Raw genomic sequence first — 25,876 nt, forward strand, 5'->3', positions numbered from 1 at the left:
GAGTTCAAATCCCTGGAGCTCACATTAAAAAAAAAAAGTTGGGTGTGGTTTGTATTCCTGAAACCCCAGCATTGGGCAGTGGAGACACTCAGAGTCTGGCAGCTCACTACCAGTCCAAGGAGCTTCTAGTCCAAGGAGAGACCCTGTCTCCAGAGAATAAGGAGGCAAGTGGTAAGGAAGACATCCGATGTTCTCTGGCTTCTGCATATGCAAATAGGTGTGTCTGCACACTCCCACGCACCACACACATACCACACGTACACACATACCACACGAATTAAGGTAGGGGGCAAATAATAGGATTATATATTTTGTGCATCAAGTTTTTAATGTTTTCCTGTTTAACAGAATTAATACTGTGTGTGTGTGTGTGTGTGTGTGTGTGTGTGTGTGTGTGTGTGTGTGCTACTGCGTGCGTATGTGAGTATACAAGATGTATATTTGTATGTGCACATATGTATGGGTGGTGTGCACAAAGGCCAGAGGAGGATGTCAATGTCCTATTCTACCTCTCTCTGCCTTCTTCCCTGGAGACAGGGTCCCTGGCCAAACCTGGAGCTCAGCTGGCATCCAGGAAACCTCAAGGATCCTGGTCTCAGTCAGCAGCAGCACTTGTTTTACGGGTGCTCACCTGTGCATGCCTGGATTATTATGTGGGTGCTAGGAACTTGAACTCAGGTCCACATTCATATATAGCAAGTACTCTTACCCACCGAGCCACCTCTGAGGCCCCGTTCTTATTCTTAAAATTAAGTTTAGCTCCATTAAAACTTATTTCTCAATAGATGTGTGCATCACTCTCAGAAGCCAGAGGAGGGCACCCGATGCCGTGGGGCTGGAGTTAACAGACAGCTCTGAGCCACCATGTGGGTGTTGGGAATTGAACCTGGGTCCTCTAGAAGAGGAGCCGGTGCTCTCTACTGCTGAGCCATCTGTCTAGCCACAGGAGCTAAGTCTTAATGCTGATGGTTCAAGGCCCCTAGCACTGCGCTGGCAGAGATGGGAAACCTAGCAAGTTCCGTCTCTGAGAGCTATCCCTGAACTGCAATTTAGTATGAGCATTAAGCACACTCCTCCTCTAATGTATATGCATGAAGGAGATCCCCTTTACAGTAACACTCAGACTGAAGGTCCTGGTCCCAAAACATGTGCGTCCTCCCTTTATCTGAGCCAGAACTGTGAAGATGCTGTGTGACATACAACAATGCCCTGAACTGAACAGTTGAGGTTCCAAAAGGTCTCAAATCACAACAAAAACAGGTCAAGAGACAGAACCGTATTTAATTAAATTTGGCTAATATAAGGCCTACTATGGACTGACCATCCAAATGCTATCACACATATTAGCTCTTGGAGCGACAGGGAGTAAGTCAGCTCCCTCAGGGCAGGCCTCTTCTGTCTTCCCTCTGACCTTGACTCATGAGCTGGGACAGCCGAGAAACAAAATCAAAAGACACTTCCATGCAACTGTTTAAAAGACTAGTCTGAACTGATCCCACAGGTTCCAGGCGTCTCCAAGGGGACCGACCGGATCTTTCCCTTTCAAAGTGATGCCTTTTATCTTAAGATGCAGCTTAAAGCAAGGCTCCTCCCCAGCAGATAAAAACAGAACCCACGACTCACCTTCCCACAGACTGCATGATGTCAAGCAACAGCGGGGCCGCCAAGTCTGGGCTTAGGTGAATGAAGGTGGAGAGGACCACGATGGCTAACCCAAGGGTTTCTTCATCGTATTCTTCGAGAATGGCCCCACAGTCATGGCACCTGCAACGGAAACAGAGGAAGGCGTGTAAGAGAACCAACCACGGTGTCGAGGTAACGTACAAGCACAGCCATTGGTCAGGAGTCCCGGGAAAGGTCCAAAATGGTGGTAACTGGGCCCACTCTAATGTAAATGGAGACTCCAGTATCACCGTCACCGTAAGTCATGGGAAGAGCTTGGGTGGCAGAGATCTGACGTTCTTCTATCATTCAGTGCACAAGCATCTGTCCCCACGGGCGTTTCTGCTCCTTTAGAAAGAGCTTCGGGTAGTCTAACACTTTCTAGGACTTTAAGAATGTGAAATTGTGTCTAAGAATAGTCAGTAACTAGATTTTTGAATCAGTTTTTATGGCCTTATTTAGGCACAAATAAATGTGCACGTGAGCCATCTACTTGTGTTTCCTCACCGTACAGCTTGGCACTATTTTTGGGTGACTCTGACGGCCAGCTGGGCTGCTGTTCCCATGGTGGTTTTGAGTTCCTGGAGGAAACAGCTCAGCACTGTAAGATTTGCTGCACTTCAGAAGCTCTTCCAGAACCTTGACTGTGTGGACCAGGAACTTCCAGAAGCCACAGCAAAACATGTGCCCAGTTTTTCTGTCCCATAACCAAAGTTAGGCGTCAGGATCTGGCTGCTGAATTTCCTCACACCTTGTTGCTGATAGCTCTGCGTTTCCACCAGATGCACTTAAACTGGACATTTTGTCCCGACAGGTGCAGGATGACCGTCAGGGTCCTCTATTTGATAATCTGGGGGCAGCCATGATGCCATGTAGGAGATGACAACCAACTCATAGGTAGCACCAAGGAAGGAGAAGGGGTAGCAAGTAAAAAATTTTTAATTTTTAATTAATTTTCATTTGTCAAAATAAAAAATGCACAGACATAGCTAGAAGCTTTCAAAAGATGTCCTATCTGTGGGTGAGAGACAGAGGACTCCAGCGAACTGTGCATTCTAGGAAGCCTCTGGAACCAGGCTGAACCTCTTCTCAGCTGCTCCCTTATCCAGCTTTGTGACTATGCAGCCATGCTAAATTAGTATGACAGAGCATTGGTGCCTGCTTTTTGGAAGCCCACAGCTTATTGCTTTTTGCTGTGACCTGACACAAGCTCCAGTCACCCTAACGCAATTAAAGGGAGCTTTATAAAGCAAAACTCAGAACTAAAAATAACTTGTGCTCACACAAATGCATGTGCACCTGCATACACAGGAACACACACACACACACACACACACACACACACACACACACGAGCAACCATAAATAGCTAAGAAAAAACCACAACTTGAAATGGGGGTAGAATATGACACAAAATGGGGAAATTATGCCAAAGTACTGGGAACTTCCAAGGCAGTGGTACAAACCAGGCATCTTCGCTTCTCAAGTATGGCCATTGGACTGGCTAGTGTTTCTATCAACTTGATACAGCTAGGGTTATCTGGGAAGAAGGAATCTTAATTGAGAAAATGCCTCTATAGGCTCAGCCTGCAGGCATGTCTTTGGGGGAATTTTCTTGACGGATGATGGATGTGGGAGGGTCCAGATCACTGTGGGCAGTACCACCCTTGTGCAGGTGGTCCATGGGCAAGCTAAGACAGTGATGGGGGAACAAGCCAGTAAGCAGCATTCTTCGATGGCCTCTACCTCAGCTCCTGCCTCTGGGCCCTGCCTTGCATTCCCTAGATGATGAGCCCCAGGCTGTTGGCTGCTTTTGGTTATAGTGTTTAATTACAGCTGTAGAAACCCTAAGCCATCAGCCCACTTCCGGCTGAGCAGTTAGCATCCCTATGTGGATCTCCGCAGCATCCTTTCTACTCGCTTTCCTTTATTAGACGTGTAAGCTGCCTTTATCCAGGAATCCGTCGGGTCCCAAGGGGCTCATCCAGGTCTTAGAAATCTACAAGCTTTGTTTTGTCTTTTCACACTCCCTAAACTGAGATTCCTGCCGAGCCAGACAGGGGGCGCTCAGGGTACAACATGTAGAAAGAATTTTTCTCATCCTAGAGAATTCACAATCTATTCTTTACCACATGTGCCTGTGCTGTTTAGACAAAGAACTAAAATGCAACGTGGCAAGGGCTGGGCTAGAGCTGTAACCAGAGCACCTGGGGAAGTGGAGAGGGCGTGACTAAGCCTGCCCCTCACCGGCAGGGAAAGTTTGCCTTTGGCAGATTGGTAAATGTGTGAATAGGAGTTCCTCTGAAGATTAGGTACCAAGGAAGAGCACACCAGGAATGCCCTGGAATCGGACTGAGGGAAGAGCAGGGGAGCCATTCACACACTAGAATGCAATGTCTTGGCTAATGAGCTCAGGGCTGTTGACAGATGGAGGGCTGAGAGGTGATGGGCCAGGCCGGGATGCTGAGAATGCGTTGTGTGCCGGGATGGAATAGGAATGGAGTCTCTTTTTATTTCCAGTGCGATAGTTGGATGTTTCTCGACCAGAAGATTTTATGGGTGTTAAGATATTTTTGGGGGGGGGGTAATTGAAATTATATGATTCTATGCAAATTTTAAAAGAGGGGGGATAGGACCTGCTGAAACATGAGCCCCTGGTCATACTGTCTGTATGCATTTCTGAATCCCAAATGTGTACTACACAGCACCAGCCAGCTGAAGAATAAAGCTTGACTCCAAAGCAAAACACATTTCCTCCCCTGGTGACCAAACCCTGACTTTATAGCTGAAGTGGGGGGGGGGGGGAGGGAGGATAACTGGGCACGCTTACTTGTCCGTCATCACCGTTGGCTGATCATCTGTGAATTCTTCAGGCGCAGGCACAAACATGCTGGCTATGCTGGGTGCTGACAGCAGGCTGGATTTAGTGGCACCTGGGTAAGCAGCAGAGAGACAGGCGTGAGTACAAACAAGCTTCTGGGGCCGGGAACCTCTCCCCTCTGCATCCGCTAACTCTCAGAAGGTCACATTCATGAGACCGTGACCAGGACGTCCCACCCATGGCGTGAGGTGGAGCGAGGTGAAGAAAGAGCTGGATGCCTGCCATTCCACTGCTTCATGATTTTGAAAAATCAGAAATTTCATGTGGGCCAACAGGACCTAAGATTAAGGATGGGCTCCCTAATGTTAAATGTAGTCGCATGCACACTATGACGTTCCTAATGCACAGGTGCATATCATCATCAAAGTGGGCTACTATGAGAAGGCAGTAGTAAGACACCAGACTTGACACATGTAAACAAAGGGGCGAGGCGGTGAGACCCCAGAATTCACACACATGCACAGAAGGGGCACTGGGGCTAGAAAACCAGTTTAGTGTTCTGCTTTGAAAAGTACTATCAGCTGCCCCTAGAGACCTCGCGGGTGTGGCTGCTGTGTCATGTGTGCATCGGTAGGTGGCAGAGAATAGAGAGCTATGCTCAGTGTTCCAATCCATGAGCACTGGAATAATTAGTGGTAGCCTAGCATTCCCTGAAAACAGTGAGCCCGAGGCGACCAGCACCAGGCCGGCACCAGGCAGGCCTGGAGGGCAGACCATGCCCAAGATGACCCCTTTCTGGTGTCACAGTGCAGGGCATGGCACTCCTAAAACCACTCCCAAAACAACCCCAGACACTCAGAGACCCCAGGTGCCACTAAGAGGAGCAAGTAAGTAATGGGGAAATGGAAGAGAAAGAGAAAGAGAAGGATGTGGGCACAGCAAAGAGAGACAGAACTGGAGACTCAGGGTAGTGAGGACCAGCCTGATGTGAGTAGCCACCTGGGACCATGCTGGGGTCCTTGCCTGTGCTGCCACTAGGAGCCATGTTTGGGCCTGTGGCCCTGCAGCTGGGGTCAGTTACCACCAAAGGCCAGGTGGACGTCCTGATCTGAGCTGCACCCAGGGACATGTTGATGTCTGAGGGCTGTTGCAGAACTGGCCTCATCCTTTACCTGGGTGTCATAGGAGAGCTGGCCCTGGAGACATAAGAGCAGGAGAGCTGCCCCTGCCCCAGCCAGCTGCAGCACTCAGAAGAGAAAGCGCATGCCCCCCCACACACACACACAGAAACAAAGACACAGAGACAGACAGAGACACAGAGAGACAGATAGCGACAGAGTTTCAGGTGAGCTGGCCTCAGGTGAGCTGGCCCCAAGGATCCAAGCATGGGCTAGCTGGCCCTAACACTCGTCTCCTGTACAGTGACATGGATGAGGGGAGATATTCTTCTCCTCCGCCCCCATCACCACTTGCAGCAGGCAGGAGACCTGGGGTCATGAGAGCAGGAGAACAAGCCCTGCACCTCACCTTGGCAACAAAGTAGAGCTGACCCTTGTGGTAGTGGTGGAGGTGAGTAAGTCCAAAGGGCATGAGCATGGGATAGCTGGTCCCACCACTTGCCTCCTGTGAGGTGACACGGCCAAGGGAGAGATGAGCCATCTCATCCCTTACCACCTACAGTGGGCAGAAGAGCTGCTCCTGAGGTCATCAGAGTGGGAGAGCTGGCCCGTCCCCTCACCTGCTGCAGCACTCAGGAGAGGAGGCTCTGCACCTGACCTGGGCAGCACAGTAGAGGTGGCCCTGGATGTGGGGGTTGCAGGTGAGCCAAGCCCCAGCAGAGCCTTCCCTGCCTCTCATCTGCTAGGCAGTGGCACAGATGAGGGAGAGATACTCTGCTCCCCTCTCTCATTCCTCACCATCTATTGCAGGTGGGAGAGCTAGCCCCAAGGTCACGAGAGCGTGGGAGAACTGGGCATGTCCCTCACCAGCTTTAACACTTGGGAGAGCAGACCCTGCACCTCACCTGGGCAGCAGGGGTAGAGCTGGCTCTAGTTGAAGGGGTTGCTGGTGAGCTGGCCCTGGGTGTGTGAGAGATGGAGAACTGGTGGACTGCCCAGCTCAGATACTCTCAGGACCAGCTCCAGGGCTTTGAACTGGCCCACTCCAGTACCCTACTGGTAAACTGCTGGAGTGCATGAAGGGGCTGGTCCTGCAAATCCAAAACTACAAGATCTCCATGATACACACAGGGCAATAACAGGATATATGAGAGGGATCCCAGTGAAGTTCCAGTATTGATAGAGCAGCTGAAGCCAGAGGCCTTGTACCAGACCAATGAATGACTCATTGCAATGAACATTTACAAGCAAAGAAGTGTGAACAAAAGGGTGTCCTGCGGGACACACTGTGACACACTATGGCTTCCACAAGATCTTTTTTTTTTCTCTGTTGCGGGAGGAAGTTGCAAGGGTGGATATGAGGGGAGGGGAGATGAGTAGGACTGAGGTGCTTGATGTGAAATTGACAAGGAGCCAATAAAAGTTAAAAAAGAAAGTTATCATAAACATTCAAGCAAAAAGACTTCATTTTCAACTTAAGCATTTATAAATGCAACATTATCTGTTTCATTTGATAACTCGCTTTGCTTCACTCAATCAATATGAAAGTTTAAAAACTTTGAGTTTAAATCCTTTCAGTGAAACCTGAGGCCAGAATCTTAGCAACATACAATGATAGACAGTAAATATGAGGTCTGGAAAGATGGCTCAGCAGTTAAGAGAACCTTCTCTTCCAGACAGAGGACCCAAGCTTGGGTTCCAACATCTCACATCTGCCATTGACTCCAGCTCCAAGGGACCGGACAGGATCCTTTTCCAGCCTCCACAGGCAACTGCATTCATGTGTATACACACAGACACAAACACACACACATATCTTATATTATATATATATGTATGTATATATATACATATATATACATATATCTTAAAACAATAAATATGGGAATTCAGGACTGTGTTCTCCATTAAGAAAGCCACCAGTGTGGGACAGATTCTCTGGAACTGTGTAAAAGAAGCATCTAAGATGATTCCCACAGTGACGGTGTGGAATAACAGCATGTTCTGCTAAGTAGTAACTGTTAATCCGAGTTCTCCAAGCAGACGGAAAGCCAATGATCGCTAAATGATCCACTTCTCATCAAGAAGTGCATAGCTTGGCCCTGAAAAAGAAATGCATGACGTCTCCTCAGGAAGAGCAACAACTGAGAGAACGGTCACTGAAGAGATGAGAATGAGTCTTGGACGCCTCGCGCGGGAAGCCAGGCTGTAGTCTGAGGGGGGAAGTAGTGTTGAAGTTCACGCTTCCACACTTTGGGCCACTTCCCCCCGGTGAAGTTTACAGAGTGTATTTCTGAGAAGCAAAGACTTTCAAACACTCCCCAAAGACGTCTTCACCTTCCTAAGACCCCAGTTAGGGATGCAAATTTTGCTACCGTATTTATCAGCTGTTTCTGAGCTAGCGTTCCTTCCCAGGGAGATCTAAGCGGGCTGTTAACAAAGGACGTCCATAAAGATGCGGCACAGTGTCACAGACGTCTAAGCAGACTCAGCAGAGACAGCAAAGGCACAGAGCATAAATATAATTCTCCACAACTCTTGGTCATTGATAAGCGTACTAGCCTAATACTAAGATGACTATACCAGAGCAAAGAAAAATCAGCTCATAAGGGACATGGAGATGTGTCCACAGTCTCACTAGGAACAACTCAGGTACTACCCATGACCAAAGAGGTATCCAGGCGGCTGGACACAAATGCTTCCCCTATGTTATAGGAAACTGGAAGAGTGGTTCAGCCTAGCAGCATAGGTCTGCTTGATTCTGGAGATTTACTCACAAGATGTGGTCAGAACTGGGTTTTGTTTTCTGTTTGGAAGCTGTTCATCCACAGTCCCAACATTCTAGGAAAAAACAGGGACAATCTGAACTCCGCCCAGGAAAAGAATATAGGGTGACATCAAAACCTGATGCATCCTGGGAGGGAGGCTCAGGAGCTCAGGGCTGTCTGGTCTAGAAACAGTTAAGGGGGATAAGACATGGGCAGTTACTTTCAAATGTCTAAAGTGTTAGAGGAGAGACAGTAGATGTGGCCCCAAGTGTTAGGAAGACACTCTAAGGCAGAGTTTTCATTGGTCATGTTCAAGGATGAGCTGCCGAACGTTCCCTGGCCCAGCGGGTGCTTTGCAGGTTGGAAATATATGGAGCTGCTGAGGGAGAGGTTGGGCACGTGCTGTGTGGATCCCTGAGAGATAGACACTCCTTCAGTTTTACTCTGGGACTCAACCAACCTCTCGTCCTCAATGGCTGTCCCTCGAGGTCAGGGTTTAGGCACGTTGGCACATTACACTGGCGTTTCCCGGGCTGTATCTGTTCTGTGGACAAAGAGAGCGTTTCAGTCTTCAGTGTGGTCAGTTTGGTACAAGGTACAGCACAACCAATGCAGCAAACCATCACATGGGACCATTTCTTGTCAAGGTTACCTTATTAACATAAAGATTAAATCTGGGGTGGGGAGGGAGGGTTACTCAAGGCTTATTACAAACCTGTCGCTCAGTTAAATGAACTGCACCTGAAAATAGTAGAGTGTTTAAAACTAATTTTTAAAATTGTATTCCCACTCTATTTCAAAAGAGTGCAAATTCTGATATGAAATAAAAGGGCCAAGGCCATGGCCATGAAAAAAATGTTTTATGGAAATCAATAAATATGTCAATGATACTTTGGGGTAATGGTCATTAAAAACAAAACAAAACAAAACAAAACAAAACAAAACAAAAAATCCCACATGGACCAGGTAGAGAAAATGATAAATATTTGGCTGAGGGAAGGAGAACAAGAAGAAGGAGCAGAAATGGAGGGGCCCTTAGGGAGCGTTCGTTCACACAGAAGATATGCACAATGGAGAAGAGCTGAGGCAAATTTACCATGACCCAACTTAAGCTGTGTTTCTCAGTATGTCTGAATGACCATAGTTTTTCTTGGTGGAAGCTAGTGTCTTGGTGGAAGATCAGTGTCTGTGGTTCAAAAGTAACATGTCGCCTCGGGTCATTCTACACAGTCACAGACGTTTCTGCTGGGCTCGGGGAGTGAATGTGAGGACACTGAAGCCAGGTGTAATGGAGGCTCAGCTGTGGGAGGCTGAGGCAAAAAGACCACTTGAGCCCAGAAGTTCAAGACCAGCCTGGGTAACAAAGAAAGATCCTGTGTCCAAAACAAAACCAAGCAAACAACGAACTACAGAAAAGTGAGATAAAACTTATTAATGGACTTAGAGACTAGAGAACAAAGTTACTGGGGGGGGGGTGGAAATTTTTTAAAAAGCCCCTGGAAACTTCACTGAAAGAAATCCGGACAACATGGAAACCACTATGTGTGAAACCTCATAGATGAGAACCATTAAATCTGACTGAAAAGTTTAAAAAAATGTGGCTAAATGGGTGATTTGGCTTCACGTAGGGTTTTGTACCATAACACTGAGGTCAATTAACATGGTTACTACTCTACTTAATCCAACTAGGTTGTAGCTGTAATCAGAATCTAGACTGACTCAGGCCAAGCCACAGATTGTACCACAATAGCGTGGTAAAACGATTTTGGGGTCCCCGAGTCAACCTGAGCACTTAGTGCTAGAGAGCTCCCTGAGCTTCTCGGAGCTACACAGCTTCCTCTCTGGAGAGGGAGGCACGGTCCTCCATGGTACGTTCAGAGAGGGAAGACAACACCCAAACCAAACACGTTCTTGGGGGTGGCTAGCCAGTGTCTTTGCCACCTCCCTCTTGTCTGTTGCCTCTTGGCTACTCCTTGCTCATCCCTGCATGCCATTAAGTGAGGAGAAAGCACTAAGCCTCTGACCTAACACTCTTCTAAGTGCAGGCGACGGAAGCTGTCTGTTCCATACGGGGTTGGGTGTGGGATGTGGGTCTCTTCTTGAAGAACAACAAACGAGAGGACATACATATAATTTGAAGAACGGCTCAAGATCTTTTTGTTTTTGTTTTTGTGCGCACTGTGATTCGGCATCATAATTAAGAATATTAAAAATCATCCCATAGTTGAAGTCAGAAAATAATAACAAGCTACTCAAGTGCGCCCCCACAGTGTGTCGCAGTAATCAGCCCTTATATCTTCACAGTGTACGCGCACTTCCAGGTACCTTCGTGTTTATAATCCTGTACCTCAAATGACCCATTTAATTTAAGGAGAAAAAACTAAGGCGAGGCAGGCACTGCGAAGGGGACCACTGAAATGCTACAAGCTGAGGAGGCAGCACACATGGAGGACGTGATAAGGGCTAGGAAATGCAAAGCAGGCATATTTAAAACCGATGTGCCATGGCAGTAGTTCCTGCTGGGCACCAGGCTAGCTGCAGTTCCGGCTTATGAATCCAGGGGCGGGTGGCCACAACCTGGTGTCCTGATGGCTAATATATGCAACTCATTCCCAAACCCACTTGCAGATCATGCTGTCACTTAGCCAAAATTTGTTATTAACTAGTCACCAACATCAGTACTTAATATTTTATGAGAGGATATTTGATAACCTGTTGCTTTTAAAACTTTGTACCATTAAAATCGTAGCTTCACCCCCCTCCTCCCCAGACAGAGAACCTGAGATCTGAAATCTGGGTATGAAAGAAAGAAAGAGTTGGACACGCCTAGGCAGGGAGCAGTCTAGATACAGACCACATTGCTCTAGAGCGCTTGGAAAATCTGAGTAGATGTTATTTACCTCCAGCCTTTTTGTTTGTTTGTTTGTTTGTTTGTTTGTTTTTTGTTTTTTTTAAAATAGCTATTTTAACCAAAGAACACAAGAAGTGGACATAGTGAAAGTGGCATTAGCTAATCTGAGAGGCAAACAAGAAGAAAAAGCTTGACCCACCAGTGTCCCAGCTGCTGATGTTATGGGGGGCGCTAGACTGATGCTCCAGCTGCCGCTTCATTAACTGGCTCATTGTCAGAACTCCCAGGGATCCCCTTTTCATCTGCCTATACTGAGCTATACGAAGGAAATTAGGAGATGATTACTAGGGGGTACGTTAGGGGGTACGTTTCCCATCGCACACACAGGCTCTACACATCCATACGAATCTTAACTGAATCTATGTTGGCTATGTGTAATTTTCGGTAAATTATACTCTCCTAGCCAAGTGAAAAAAAACTAGGGCCGGGCGTGGTGGCACACGCCTTTAATCCCAGCACTCAGGAGGCAGAGGCAGGTGGATCGCTGTGAGTTCGAGGCCAGCCTGGTCTACAAAGCGAGTCCAGGACAGCCAAGGCTACACAGAGAGACCCTGTCTCGAAAAACCAAAAAAACAAACAAACAAACAAACAAAAAAACAAAACTAAAGCCTCCATCGTTTGAGGTGTCTCTGGTACAGTGGTACAGGCAACGGGGGTGCTCCTTAGTGCTGATCCACCGGCCACACATATTTACTCAGTTACCAATCAGTGCACTATGATTATTTGTGTTGGCTTTTTATTCTCTCCCACATCCTAAAAAGGATTCACAAAGAAACAATGCTACTTTGAACTGAACCAAAACACAACTGGAATAAGCCAAAACATACTGACTTCGAATGTTACACTATTTCCAAGCTAATTGAGACACTGCCCTACCCTCATCCCGCCATCTATCACTTGGAAAACGTGAATTAACTACCATTTCACTAGTGTGTTCTTTGTCTTAGAAAACACTGCTAACATTTTTGTCCTGAAATAAAGCCCCAAGTGGGTTCTCAGCAATAGAAAGTTGTATTTCCAAACCAGAAACAATAAAATCACACTGCCAGTTGCCTGCCGCCTTAAGGCCACCCTCGCCTCAGCTCCTGTTCCTGTGTGAGACACTCAGTGCCTATGCAGCACTGCCGTGTGAGCGTTCTGCCTCACCAAGATGGCTACAGGCCTGACCCCAAGCATGAGGATGCTGACAATTTGCATTCCCCCACCCGGATAACTTGAAAGGGCAAGTTCAGGAGCCAAAGCTGATGGACTGCTCACCCTAGAAAGAATGCATAGGCCAATGTCCACTAGAAAACCCCTGGACAACCCTGGACACTATACAGAGGTTCCACAAGCAATAACGGGCAGCAACTAGGCGGGAAGTGAAATCTGTTATGACGTCACTTCTGGTGTGGTCAGCATGCTGTTTGATTTGTGGTGGTCATAGCATGTTTTAGTAATAAAACAGTCAACTGGGAACTTGAACAAGACAGGCATGTGGTGGGATTTGTGTGTCTTGGAGCCCATAGTCACTAAATTTGTAGAAAAGCTAATCAACTGAATATCAAATGCCACTGATTTGTTTATTTACGGTAAACTTTGTAAGTTGGCAACTCACTTGAAAAGTGAGTAAGTAAAAATTTAAAAGTTTTAGGAGAAATTCAAAAGCAGAAATATTTAAATTTTTTTCTTCAGTACTGGGTTTTGAACCCACGGCCTTGCACATGTGAGGCAAGCCACCTTCCTGCTTAACTACATCCCCAGCTAAAGACAGATAACTTTTAAAAGACTTCTAAAAAAATAAAAAATAAGTATCATCTTGTAGATTCAGTCAAGTAATGGTGTAAAACCTCTAGTGTTGAGATAATTTGCCAATTCTTAGATTTGTTTTGGTTTTCAGTACTGAGAATAGAACCCAGAGCTCCACACATGCTCGGCAAGGGCTCTACCATTGAGCTACACCCCCAAGTCTCTCAGCTGACTTTGGAGAGAGTCAAATCCCTGAGAGGAAACAGCCCAGTGGATGAGGTTCCTGGCACTATGCCTCCAAGAACAACAAATCCTATGATGATGCTTTTCATGGTAAGGGCTGGAAAGGTGGGACGAATGAGCTAAAGTCCCCATTAAAAGGCTAGATTCAGACAGGATCCTGACTGACATGTGCATTCAATGCTGGAATTACAGCAGTTTAACCATTTGACCATTTCAAATCATACTACTTAGAGTTCTAAAGAGGAATTCATTGTCTGTTAGCTTTTAAAGATGAAGAGAAAGTAAATGAAGAGAAAACATGCAACTGTGATTATCGTCAAGTTATCGAACATTCTTCATGATTAAAAAAAAAAAGCACTTAGCTTTAGAACTAGCCGTTCTATTTTGCAACCAAAGGCCAAATATCTGTCACTTGGAAACGATTTATTATAATGTTTACAGTCTTACAGTTGATTTAGAATTATTCAAAGACAGTGTTGAATAGTAAATTAGTATTGACTTGGAAATCACATAGACCAAGCCTCAGGTTCTGTCTCTATCACTTGGCTCTGTGACCTTAGGCGAGCACTCAGCCTTTCTCCTCCCTCTGCCACGGGATCTAGATTGTGCTGCTTAGGAGCCATCCATCATGGGGTCGATACAGAAGGAGAGTCAAATAAGTGGTACCTATGATCACTATTAAGACTTTACCCTATTGGTTCACCTTTGGCCCCCGATGGCAGGCACAGTACCTGGCCCCCACCCGGTACTCATGGGACGAGGAATGAATATTGAGGGACAGAATGCACAAATGGGTGAAGTGCTGATGATTCTTCTCCATACAATCAGCCCAGCATTTTCATTACTATCTTTATCTGGCTTTTGGGACCATGCTCCTTTCAAAAGATGGTCAAATGATAACTCACTAACTTTTCAGGCAACATCCACATGAAGCACAAATGTATCAGGACATGAGACAAAGGTTTCCAGAAAGTACGCTTTTGTCTGTATCACTGATTCCTTAAAGCACTTCCCTCACTGAAAGTCTCTTCACTCCACTGGGCTGAGGAGACCACCCTGATGGAGCAGCAATGGAACTGAAGCTTCAGAGGAAAGTTTCAGAGTACTGGCCCTGTGTGGACTTTGTAATATGTTGGGCCATTTTTATTTTTCAGCCTAAGAGGAGCACGTTGAATCAACTCTATAGGGTCATGACGCATTAATTTTAGGATAACTCAGATAAAGCTGTGTCCATAACAGAAGTGACTCAGATGAAACCAATGAGTCCCAGATTAGCTTTTGCCATGAACAAAGCTTTACATGTGTCACATGACGAGTTCTAGGAGCATGGCTCAGGCTAGTAGTAATGTTTGCATCACTAAATGACGAAATTTTATATTTATCCTTGAATAAATTAGGGTTCTTAGACTATCAGTGCCCACATGGTTAACCCAACATTTGAGGTATAAACTAATGCAGGCCACGCTGGCCCCAGAGTTTCATTGTCTACACAGCACTGCATCACTGAGGAAGCTAATGTGGCATTTTTCAAAGTAGGAGGGTTAGCAAAATTGAAAGCAATATGTATAGGTCACATCCCAAAGCTGACATACACAGAGACCGACTGTCCCTGAGGACCGCTTACTTGATATTGACGAGTGGCTGCTTGTTTCAGGTGCAGCTGCTTCCAAGGTAGGGGCAGAGGAGGATTCCCGTGGCATCTCCAAGGTTGAAAGTCCTTTAGCAGAGGGATCTACAAATGGAAAGACTGATTAAAGTTAAGGGCTGTGGTACAAAGCAGTGAAGGGACTTTCTGAGTCTCTGCCCCCTTGTCTTCCGTGATCATTTCAATTTTAGCGATTCCATTAGCGAGATCACATACATGCAGGCTCCAGAGTCCTGCAGAGAACCGATGCTGCACAGCTCATGAGTGTGCAGCTATGTCCCTCAGACAGTGACGCTTGCATAGCCACCAAGCTAATGCTCGAGGCACCCACGGCGCTAGCTAGCTCTAAACCAGGCACTTGGGATTCTTCCCTGTTTGTTGCTTTTCATCTAATACCGGAAATAGGCTAATATCCTGCTCTCTCTATCCACCTATCTCCACCTCTGTCTAAAAGCTTCCTAGTCTTCATTAGATCTCAATCTTCAATAGAAGCTTTCACATCCAAGGAGGCTTCCAGGACTCTGTTTCCCTCCCCCAGAAAAGTGGTCAGGCGTGATGGGTTTGGAAACAATTAAGAGCAAATGCTCCATCACACCGTACTCTTACTATGTACTTACTAACACTACCAAACTGGAAGAAATGTAAGAGCAGGACCTGTGTCTACTATGAAATAAACAGTATTAAGTGAGAGTCTCAGTTTCCTTCAAGCAGTGGTTCTCAACCTTCCTAATCTTGTGATCCTTTAATACAGGCCCTCATGTTGTGGTGATCCCTAACCATAAAATTATTTTATTTTGCTACATCATAACTGTAACTTTTCTCCTGTTAAGAACTGTAATGTGCAGGTGGTGGTGGCGCATGCCTTTAATCCCAACACTTGGGAGGCAGAGGCAGGTGGATCGCTGTGAGTTCAAGGCTGGCCTGGTCTACAAAGCAAGTCCAGGACAACCAAGGCTACACAGAGAAACTCTGTGTCGAAAAAGAAATTTTAATTGTAATGTAAACGTCTGATTCTGCAGGCTCTCTGATATGCACCACTCAAAGGGGCTGTGACCCACAGGTTGAAAAACCACTGCTTTAGTGCCCATAAAAATTCCTATTGAATGAATGTCCTTTCTGGTGTGACGTATATAATGTTGTCTTATTAATACATCAACACTGGGAATAAGGCCTCTCACACTGTTCTAGGCAACTGCAGAGCATCCTCTCGAACATTCTGAAAGGACTGCTGCGTCAAACCTACAGTTCTTGACTACAGCACTGTATAGTGAATACACTGAGCCTCTCACTGGCTCAGAGTTGCCAACGTGGGTTTCCATGACTACAAACTAAACCATCTCATCTTTTTCATCTGCTTCTTCTTGCCAAAGAACAATCCACAATATTGTATAATTAATGTATGCTGCTCCTCAACACTGGGTGGCCATTAAACCTGTTAAGATGGCAGATATAAAAAGTCCCAGAACAGTGTCCAGTACAATAAGTTGGGGGCAATGGCTTTGGGACATCTGCTTTTCGTCTTCAGAGGTCTTTCTGATAGATATGGTTGCCATATTTATAACTGTGTGTTCTGTATGTATGTGCTCATGTGGGTGTGTGCAGGTGTGCCAGAGTGTGCCCATGTGGGTGTGTGCAGGTATGCCAGAACATGCTCATGTAGGTGTATGCAGGTGTGCCAGAGTATGCTCATGTGGTGTGTGTAGGTGTGCCAGAGCGTGCTCTTGTGTGTGTGTGCAGCTCTGCCAGAGCTTGGTGTTGAGTATCTTCCTTGTTCACTCTCTACTTGTTTTTTCTGAGGCAGGGTCTCTCACTGAAGCTGGAACCCATAGATCCAGCTAGGCTGCCTGACTAAGGAGCTCCTTGTCTATCTCCTGCCCCAACCCCCAAGCACGGGCTCACAGACAGCACACTGCCTTGCTTGACTTTTACATGGCTGCCAGCTATCCAAACTCAGTTCAGCATGCTTGGATGGCAGGAGTTTACCAACGGAGCCAAATCATCAGTAATAAATCCTGGGTTTTCTTCCTTTCTTTTTCTTTTTCTTTAGATTCATTTTTTTAAGAGCATGTGTGTGTGTGTGTGTGTGTGTGTGTGTGTTTGAGTGCACACATGGATGAATGTATAGGTACCCACCCCCAGAGACCAGAAGAGGGTACTAGCTCCCCTGGAGCTGGAGTTACATGTGGCTGTAAGCCACACAATACAGGTGCTGAGACTCAGACTCAGGCCTTCTGTCTGAGCAGTACGCACTCTTGCTGTTGAGTCACTGCTCCAGCAACTCTCTCCAGTAGCATCATGGTAACAAAAAATTATAACTGCTATAAAGTGTCCCAAACACTCTTCATAGTGACCAGTCATTTGAAGTTACTTTCGTCATCAAGATAAAAGAGTTAGGTATTGCTTTTCTATAATGGAAAATTAGAAAGGTAACAAAATTACCTCTTCTGTCCTTATTTACCTCCCTTCTATGTGTGTTACAGCCATTACTATGGCCCATCAATAATATAAAATGAGGGAAGTAAAGTTAATTTTCAAGAATCCACTGAAAGACTACTGTGACTTTTGGGGTCTGGGATGTGCGCACTTAAATCTTGGATGTATCTTTAGCCTTAAAGAAACAGTACTGGGTGGCAGTTATTGATGTCACCTAGTTTGCCCAAATTCTTTAGACTAGGCAATCTTTTCTCAACCCTCAATCATTTTCTGAAACCTTTCATCTATATACAGTTTAAGGCAAATGTTTGAAAAGAACCGCCCACTTGTTTTCAACACATCTGCACTAGGTTTTCTCAAGCTGTGTGCAGACAGTTCAGGGACTCCTTCCTAGCCATATGTGCCAGCCCCTTTCTTAGTCACTTAGGACATAATCGGAAAACAGCTAAGACAAAAAAAATGATCGCTTCATGGAACTTGGACTTGATCTGATGAGCGGAGTCACGTGTGAAAGTGAGTCAATTATTCCACGTTGAGAGGTCAGCAGAGAAGAAAGAGAGCCAACATGCCAGCCCGGCGTGGGCAGGGTGGCTGAGGCCAGGAGAGGCCTATCCGGTGACTGGTGATGATGGATGAAAGAATTAGAGGAAGTGAGAGTGTGCATCAAGTGGGTCTTGGACTTAGAGAACAGCAGGTATAAAGCTAAGAGCCTTAGAGGAAGGAGTCAAGAACAGGCAAGAGGCCAGTGTGGCCATTGGAGCTGTGGGGAGAGCAATACAAATGAAGTGAGAGGACGTGAGGACTGGGGTGCTAGAGAACTTTCAAGGCATGTTGGGGGGGGCGGGAGGCGGGTAAAAGAATATCGTGAAAGAAAAATGGAGAGCAGGGTAATTGTTGGTGGTCTGTGTGTTTGATCACTTGCTCCCTAGCTGGTGGTGCTGGCTGGCGGGGGCTGTGGAACCTTTAGGAGGTGGGGCCCGGTGCCTGTGTATAGATAACAATGACCAGGCATCTTCCTGCTGCTCCGCTGCCACGCCATTCATGCCCCACCCCCGCCCCACCGCGATGGGCTCATCCCTCTGAACCACAAGGCAGAAGACATTCTTTCTTCCTTAAGTTGCTTTTGTTCATAGCATTTCCATCACAGCAGCAGAGAAGTGAAGTAAAGCGCTGCCTTTACCAGCCTTCTTATTCTTAAATAAAGAGCAAAATAAGATTGTGTCTGCATGCTCAAGTTAGGAGTCCTTTAAAAGGAAAAAAAAAAAAGGAGGACGAAGAGCGGAGAGTGTTGCCTGTGTCCCAGCGTAGATAAGAGACCAGGATCTTGACAGGAAACCCAGTGTTTAAATGTAAATGCCAGAGGAGGAGGCAGGAAGAGGTGGGAAGCATGGGGCCGAAGCATGGAAATTCCTGCTGGTCATGTCAACAGGAGCGCCATTGACCTCGGAGGAGGAAAGTAGCTATGCAAAGTCAAGCAGGACAATGAAGTGTGGGTTGGAAAACACTGTGTGGGTAACTTCCCAGTAAAGGTTTGTCACCATGATTTCAGAGTGACAGGGTCCACATTATCCATTTTCATCTACACAAGTTTCATCGGCTAGGGGCAAGTGCTGGTGCGGGGTGAGTTTGATTTCACTAGGGAGGTAGTCATCCAGGCATGCTCGGAAAAGGAGATGCCAGAGAGGGTATGGCAGGGGCGAGTTACACTGGTGGACTTGCACTTAGGGTGCGAAGGAAAGCTGTGAAATAAGGATACGAAAAGACAGTAAGTAGCATCAATAAGTACTGGCCAGGGGTGTGTGTGTGTGTGTGTGTGTGTGTGTGTGTGTGTGTGTGTGTGTGAGGGGGGGGCTGGTAGTAAAAAAAAGTAGATATAGTTGAAATCTTGGGAAGGTTGTAGTTGATGTTAGTCAACACATGAGCGAGATGATTACAGAGCTGAGTACCTGAATCCTCATGGTTCCAGGGGGATGGAGTGCATCATGGTGGGGGATGCACGGCTTGATGGTGGCAGCAGGAAGCTGGCCGGTCACATTTTATCTATACACAGGAATTATCGAAGAAAGCCAGTGCACGGAACTGAGAAGCTAGAGCATCAGAAGTCATCAACACTCAATGCTGAATGGTAAGGATTATGCCAGGAAGATAATCCTTTGATGAGCCAAAGAGCCAGGGGGTGGTAATGAACTGAGAGGGGCCGTGGTGAGCGAGAATAAGCCCTAACCCCTGGACCAAGCCCAGTGGCGCATGTCTCTGGTTTCTAAGTAGCCTGAAAAAAACTGTAGCTAGCCAACCTCATTTTTCTCGAGTCCTTTAAATCACCATCATTAATCAGAAAAGAAGGAGGAAGCACTCCCATCAGTGTTAAAACACGACAGGAGGTGAGTCTGAAACGAGTGAGGTGAGCATCTGAAGGCCACTTTTGAAAAAAACATCTTAGAAATGGCCCCTCAGAGAAAGAATGACACTGGAAGCTCTCCACCCTTCAGGTGGAGCCTGTGGATCAGGGTCCAGATTATAAGTGGTAACTTGGGGTTTCTGGTGTTTGTAGTCAGTGTCTACACTGCTGTAGCCCCTGAAGGGTTATGTGATCAGTTTATTCATTTTGCATTTGGACTACATAGTTCACTACCATAACCGGGGGTGGGGGGCGGTGATGGCTAATTTTGGTTGCCAACTTTACCTTACATACCCAGGAAGAGGGATTACCAATTACATAGCAACTTAAGAATTGCCTGCATCAGACTGGCCTGTGGATATGCCTGTGAGAGCATCTTCGTAATTGTTAATTGATGGAGGAAGACTCTGCCCACTCTGGGCGGTGCCACCCTGAGGAAGGTGGGCCTGGCCTATCTAACAAAGGTAGCTGAAAGGAGGCATTGACTCTGTAAGCCTCTCCACGGTCTCTACTTCAGCCTCCGGCCTCCCTTGTATTATGGCCCTGGCTTCCTTCCATGAGGGATTTTGACCTGGAAGTTTAAGACAAAATAAACTTTTTCTTGGGTTGTATTTGAGCGGTGTTTTAGCACAGAAACAAAAAGCAAATTCTAACAAGAGAGGGGAAAAGGGAAGCCAAATTGATGACTTGGTTTCAAAATACCCAGGTATCAATTATCCAACTGCCTCTTTTATTACCCAGAATAGTAAAGATTGATGGTAAAAATCAGAAACAATGAACACAAAACACTGATGGAGCTGCCACAGCCTCATCCGAATCCAGCACACTGTGGTGAGGAGGATGGATTCCGAGTGGTTATGAAGCAGTTATAATGTCAGCCCTGACATTATAAGATTTCCACTTTGGTGCATGTTTTGTGTCAAAACATTACCAAGGAAGATGCACGAACCAGAAGGTCTGAGATAAGAGATACAGGCTTACCTGGATCCCTCTGTTCACCCAGTTTGTCTAGAATGTTGAAGGAGACATCCAGGTACTCTCTCTGGATAGCGCTGACGGCAATCTTCCTCTGCTTCCTCTGCCTGGGGATGATCTGAATCTTAAATTCGGATTCCTCGGCTCCATCCTCCTCCGCCTTCCTTTCAGGGTTCTGATCTGTGTCAGACTCAGCACTGGTGTTGGGCTTCTCGGCTTCTGAAGGATTCTCGGCATCTTCGGGAACTTTGAGGAGCACAGTTTTGGCCCCTGATGTTGGCGTCTGCCCTGACTTTTCTTCAGCCGGCCCGGGGTCGGGGCTATAGTCCACTGACATCTCCGGGATGGCGGATGACTTCTGAAGGAGGTCTCGTTTTTGCTTAAGCGTTAGCGGGCTGCCAGAGGAAAACTCTCTCAGCTCCTCTGACTTTGACAGCTCTTCAGAGTCCGTGAGGTCATCCAGAGCTGTGACGGTAGAGTCTTCATTGCTTGCCGACTGGTGATTTCCTGAGTCCTTAGAAGAAAAGTCTTTGGAACAGTCCTCTACACTCACCTGCACAAGAGGAGTTATGCTTAGGCTGGGGATGGAGGGCGAGGAGGCAGCATTTTTACCCAAGGGGCCATCATTCCCTTGGTCCATCATCTCTTCTTCTTCATCACTTTCTACTATTCTGAGAGGTGGGAGGGGCTCAAATACAAGAGAGTCACTGTCGGATGTTGAGAGTATAGAGCGTTTTTCTGGCCCAGAGGTTGAGTCTGAGGATAGATCGATCAGATCTAAATCCTCCTTAGGAGCAGGCTTTCCCGGGGAGTCAACTCTCACTTCCATGCAGTTCAACCTAACCTCTGGTATCATGGGCCTTCGCGTCTCTTGAAAACCTTCAGTCGCTGGATTCTTGGGGAGTTCAGCGCTGTCCGGCCTCGTGGCGGAGTTCTGTCTAGAGCGCCCGTGGTGGTCGTTTTGCCGTTGTGTGCTATGAGCAGCTTGAGCCGGAGGCTTTTCTGTGTCACAGCGGTCTATGCAGGACTTTCTGCGGTGCTCATCTAATGTAAACAAGAGGGAGTCTGCATTCCCTATATCAAGAGATTTTTGTTTTAAAGAGCGTAGCTTTTTTTTCTGAATGCTTTCTTCTCTCACACAGTGTAGAACGCTGTCTTGCAACGCACCCGTCTCTCTATATTCGGCCAGTTCTATTTCACCTGATTAAAACAGAAAGAGCTAGTACTATTTCCTTGGTGAGTTTATCATTTTTTTCCCCTCATACTTGGGTACACAATTGGCACAAATTAGAGTCCCAGCTCTACCAGAAGGGAAAGCTGACTTTCTGGCCATGGTTTTTGTTAAGATTCTTTCTGATTTCAAAGACTGGAAAACTTGGGTACGAGAGACACCCAAGTCGTGGTTTAAGATCAAATTTCCCAAAGTCACGCACTGAAGTAGCTCCTCAGCCCTGATAATTCATTAGACATAAAGAGAGGGTTTGTTTGTTTGTTTTTGGGTGTTGTTTGTTTTGTTTTGTTTTTTTGTTTTTTGGCTGAGGTAGATCTAGGAACATGTATTCAAATTGTGTGGAAGAGAAGCAAACATTTTGCAAGAAATCAAATCAAGCGATGGCCCTTGAAGACAATCATGACATTAATGACATATCTGTCAACTCACGTATATATATAAATGGATGTATATATATATACTGTTGGTGCATACATATATATAAATCAACAATATCAAAATATGTAATAACATAATAAAATTAAGATTTCACCCCAAATAAACGGTAGAGTACAACATTTCTGCATAAAACTACTAAGAGGAAAAATTCATACTTCTCTGGACATTCATCCCAACTGGCTGGTATTTCACCATTTTGCTGCCGCCTATCCTTTTCAATCTTGCAAAAAAAGTTTGAGACTCTTTATTGCAGGGTCCAGTAGGTGTCTCATGAATATCAGATTCGTCAAAAACACTATCTTCTTCTAATTGGGGAGAGAAAGTCAAAATTACACTTAGGAGGTTACTCTCTCTTAGGCTGTGTCTACACGAGCATTCAGTGGAGGGAGCACTCTGGAGGGAGCACTCTGGAGGGGTCTATGTGGTTTCTGCACCGGCTAAGCCAGCTGTGGGGCTGTGCTCCATCTGGATCCTCCAGACCCGAACCGAGCAACCTGTTACAAAGCTGCTCATCATCTTCTGAAGACTGGACAGCACCATGAGAAGCATCTCAGTCACTCATGAAAGTCTTCCTTGGGGAGTGTCCCCATTACACTTAAAATCAAAAGGTATGCAGATGCCAGCCGTGTATCCAGTCTGGACACTGGCTGAACGTGCCTGTTAGTTTTAGGCTAATTTGACAAAGAAAAAATTAGCATGAGTGAGCCTTGACCTTTCTAAAATATGCCTTCTTGGGATCTGGGCACTGGCATAGACACAGCCTAACAGTACACACACCTTATACTCTGTGAATGCAAAATACTGTACTCTACATTTGGTAATGAAAGACACAGCACACAGAAAAGGCTTAGAAAAGCCACTTGTCATCTCAAAAGCTCCACAGATGATTATAGACTGAAAGAGTAAACAAAAGAAAATAAAACAGAAAAATCACATCTCTCCCTATTATAATAACACTCTTCTTCTCTGAGGCATTATTGTGTATCTGTAATAGATTTTATGGAACCTAGAAAGAAAGAAAAAAAACCCTTTGGCTCTGGTGATGCTGGGCTTCATAGACCAGCTGGCTGTTTAATGTCTACTAAGCTTAGAGATCCTTTCCCTCCCTGGTTGGCTGCTTTTAAGTCCAAGCAATCTAAGCGGCATGTAAATGAAGAAAGAATCACTGTGCTACAAACCCTAAAGTTTATTTCCCAAAGTTTCTACTCTCATCCCTTTGAAAGGACGAGGCACATAACAACAGTGAGAGAAAGACCAGAGAAATGTGCTTCACAGCCCAGTACGTGCGATGAGCTACCGTGACTTGAGCATCTCTGAAAGGGTAGTGTTTGAGTTTTATAGATACCTACATGTGACAAGAAGCAACCCAGGGGTGACGACAACAATGAGTCTAGGTTTCTTGAGTCTGGGGAAATGTCAGTCCTAAAGTTTAAAAGACCAATCCCGCCTTAACACCCAGGAGTCTTATGGGGAATGACCCGAAACAGTACATTTTAACCGGTGGGAAGCTTAGAAATCTTTTTAATCAGATAAAAAGCATTAACAATTAAACAGATATAAAGCTCCCTGTGAACTTAAAGATGAGACCTGTTCCACCAAATCGCTGTGGTTCTGGGGAAATGCAGCAAAATGACCCACTTCATTTCTTTTTTAGAAAAAGAAAAAGATCTCTTTTGAAAACTAGTTTTCCAAGCAATCGTGACTCATATTGCATAGCTTTGGAATAATTCCCAAAATGTGTTTTGCTGCAGGACAGAGATGAGAGGGCAACAGTCGCTTCTCACCCAGGAAGTCATCTGGGGTTGGCCTGTGTGGACTCTGAACACCCATCGTTTAAATGAATCTACAGAATATTCCAGAGACCTCAGCTGACGAACAGCACACTCTTCTGGAGGAATCTGAATGGTAGGTAGCAAAATTCCTAGCTGGTCCTCAACTTCCTCTAAAGACAGCCCAGCACCCTTGGTCTTCTCAGCAACAAACAACAGATCACTGGCCACTAGCCAAGCTCTTTCTTGAAGCGGCCCCCCTAACCTTCCAGTCCAGTTCAGACTGCTTTAATGCTACAAGGTCATCAGGCACTTGGTTTTCTCCCAGGATGGGAGTCGATGACGTCACTATTTATAATTCTAGTTACACTGAGACATTTATCAAAGATACAAACCTCGGTTCTTCATCTTTCCCCTGTAATTTCACTCAACTTAGCATCGCATTCGACTGTTGCCTTTGAGGAAAAGCTACCGATGGAAAAGGCATCAACACTGAAAATCATTTACACTGGCACACAGAATTTTCTTCACTCCCAGTGCCTTCAATCACTTCATACTGAATAATGAGGCTCGGAAAAGGCACTTCAGAAATTGAGACTGAATTCAAAATCTGTGGGCATGAAGGTCAAGGGCAAACTAGAGACACTGAGTTGATGATTCCACTGACTGCCAAGCCAGACAGGTCACAGCCCGAACACGGATGTTTCTAGCATGTAATGGAAGGCTATAATAGCTCCTCCTTAATCAGATGGCAGAAAATGGCATAGCTAACATTTATTATTATTATTATTATTATTATTATTATTATTATTATTATTATTATTATTATTATTTTGGATTTCAGAAGCATGCTGACTGTTTCTCCTACACACTCAGTCCAAATGTGAAACCAACTCTCTCCTAAGAGAGTTGACAAATTCACCAAATAGGAAGTGATGGTTTTTGCTTCGTGAGAATATATGGGGTGCTTCTCTACCTCCTCAGAGAACGTAAAGACCGCTGTCCGAAAAGTGCACGGCGAATCCCGGCTAAGTTCGGGACAGAAATCTGTCATGAGAAGTACCTTTTTCTTTCTCGCTGTATCTGCTTATGTTGCTGTTGTCACTGTACAAAGGTCCCGCGGTGGCGTGGGGCTTGCAGCTATGGTACTGCGCATTGAGCGTATTGACCGTTATGTGAATCAGGTGCAGCAGGGTCTTGCTGACATCACAGTCTCTGTATGGATACTGTCCAGCAGGGAGAGAGCACAGTGGTTATTTCCAAGGATAAGCTTTCCCATCTATCTTACCGGATCATTTCCTGGTGTTTCTCACACCAGAAGTAACAACATAGCCTCTGGTCATGAGCTTGTCCCTGTCTCTCCTTGCACCAAACCACTGTCAGCCACACAGGCTACATCACAGCAGATGCCTTAAAGACCACTGGCATTGATAGCTGATAAATATAATGTTAATTATCATCTTTGTGTTCTGAAAAGTAATCCATACTGAGATGAAACCATGAGACTGTGTTAGCGGTTATTTTTGAAAACCAACCCTGGCATTGCCTCCTGTTTCTTTTTCACCCACATAACTCTTGGCTTCTCAGCGCTGACTGCATTTCTTCTGAAGGTCAAGTTTTTATCCCTTAGATGGGCTGGAGAGATGGCTCAGCGGTTGAGACCACTGCCTGGCCTTCCAAAGGTCCTGAGTTCAACTCCCAGCAACCACATGTTGGCTCACAACCATCTTTAGTGA

At 45.9% G+C, this 25,876-nt stretch overlaps 1 protein-coding gene across 9 annotated transcripts in view; it reads right to left on the reverse strand.

Moving 5' to 3' along the window:
• Positions 1-25,876, reverse strand: part of UNC79 (unc-79 homolog, NALCN channel complex subunit) — a 243,657-nt gene that overhangs the window by 53,296 nt on the left and 164,485 nt on the right. For 5 of the 9 annotated variants that reach the window (XM_084793187.1, XM_084793186.1, XM_084793181.1 and 2 more), the window contains 8 exons: positions 25,204-25,366; positions 22,527-22,676; positions 20,709-21,902; positions 14,876-14,983; positions 11,420-11,536; positions 8,830-8,913; positions 4,493-4,595; positions 1,624-1,764 (listed from right to left, as the gene is read on the reverse strand). In XM_084793187.1, coding sequence (XP_084649313.1) covers positions 1,624-1,764; positions 4,493-4,595; positions 8,830-8,913; positions 11,420-11,536; positions 14,876-14,983; positions 20,709-21,902; positions 22,527-22,676; positions 25,204-25,366 — 2,060 coding nt within the window. The remainder of the gene's footprint in view (positions 1-1,623; positions 1,765-4,492; positions 4,596-8,829; positions 8,914-11,419; positions 11,537-14,875; positions 14,984-20,708; positions 21,903-22,526; positions 22,677-25,203; positions 25,367-25,876) is intronic. The other 4 variants (XM_084793188.1, XM_084793183.1, XM_084793185.1 and 1 more) reach the window with 3 other exon arrangements.

The sequence above is a fragment of the Acomys minous genome (assembly GCF_964271855.1).
Source record: "Acomys minous genome assembly, chromosome: 8".
In the NCBI taxonomy this organism is placed as follows: domain Eukaryota; kingdom Metazoa; phylum Chordata; class Mammalia; order Rodentia; family Muridae; genus Acomys; species Acomys minous.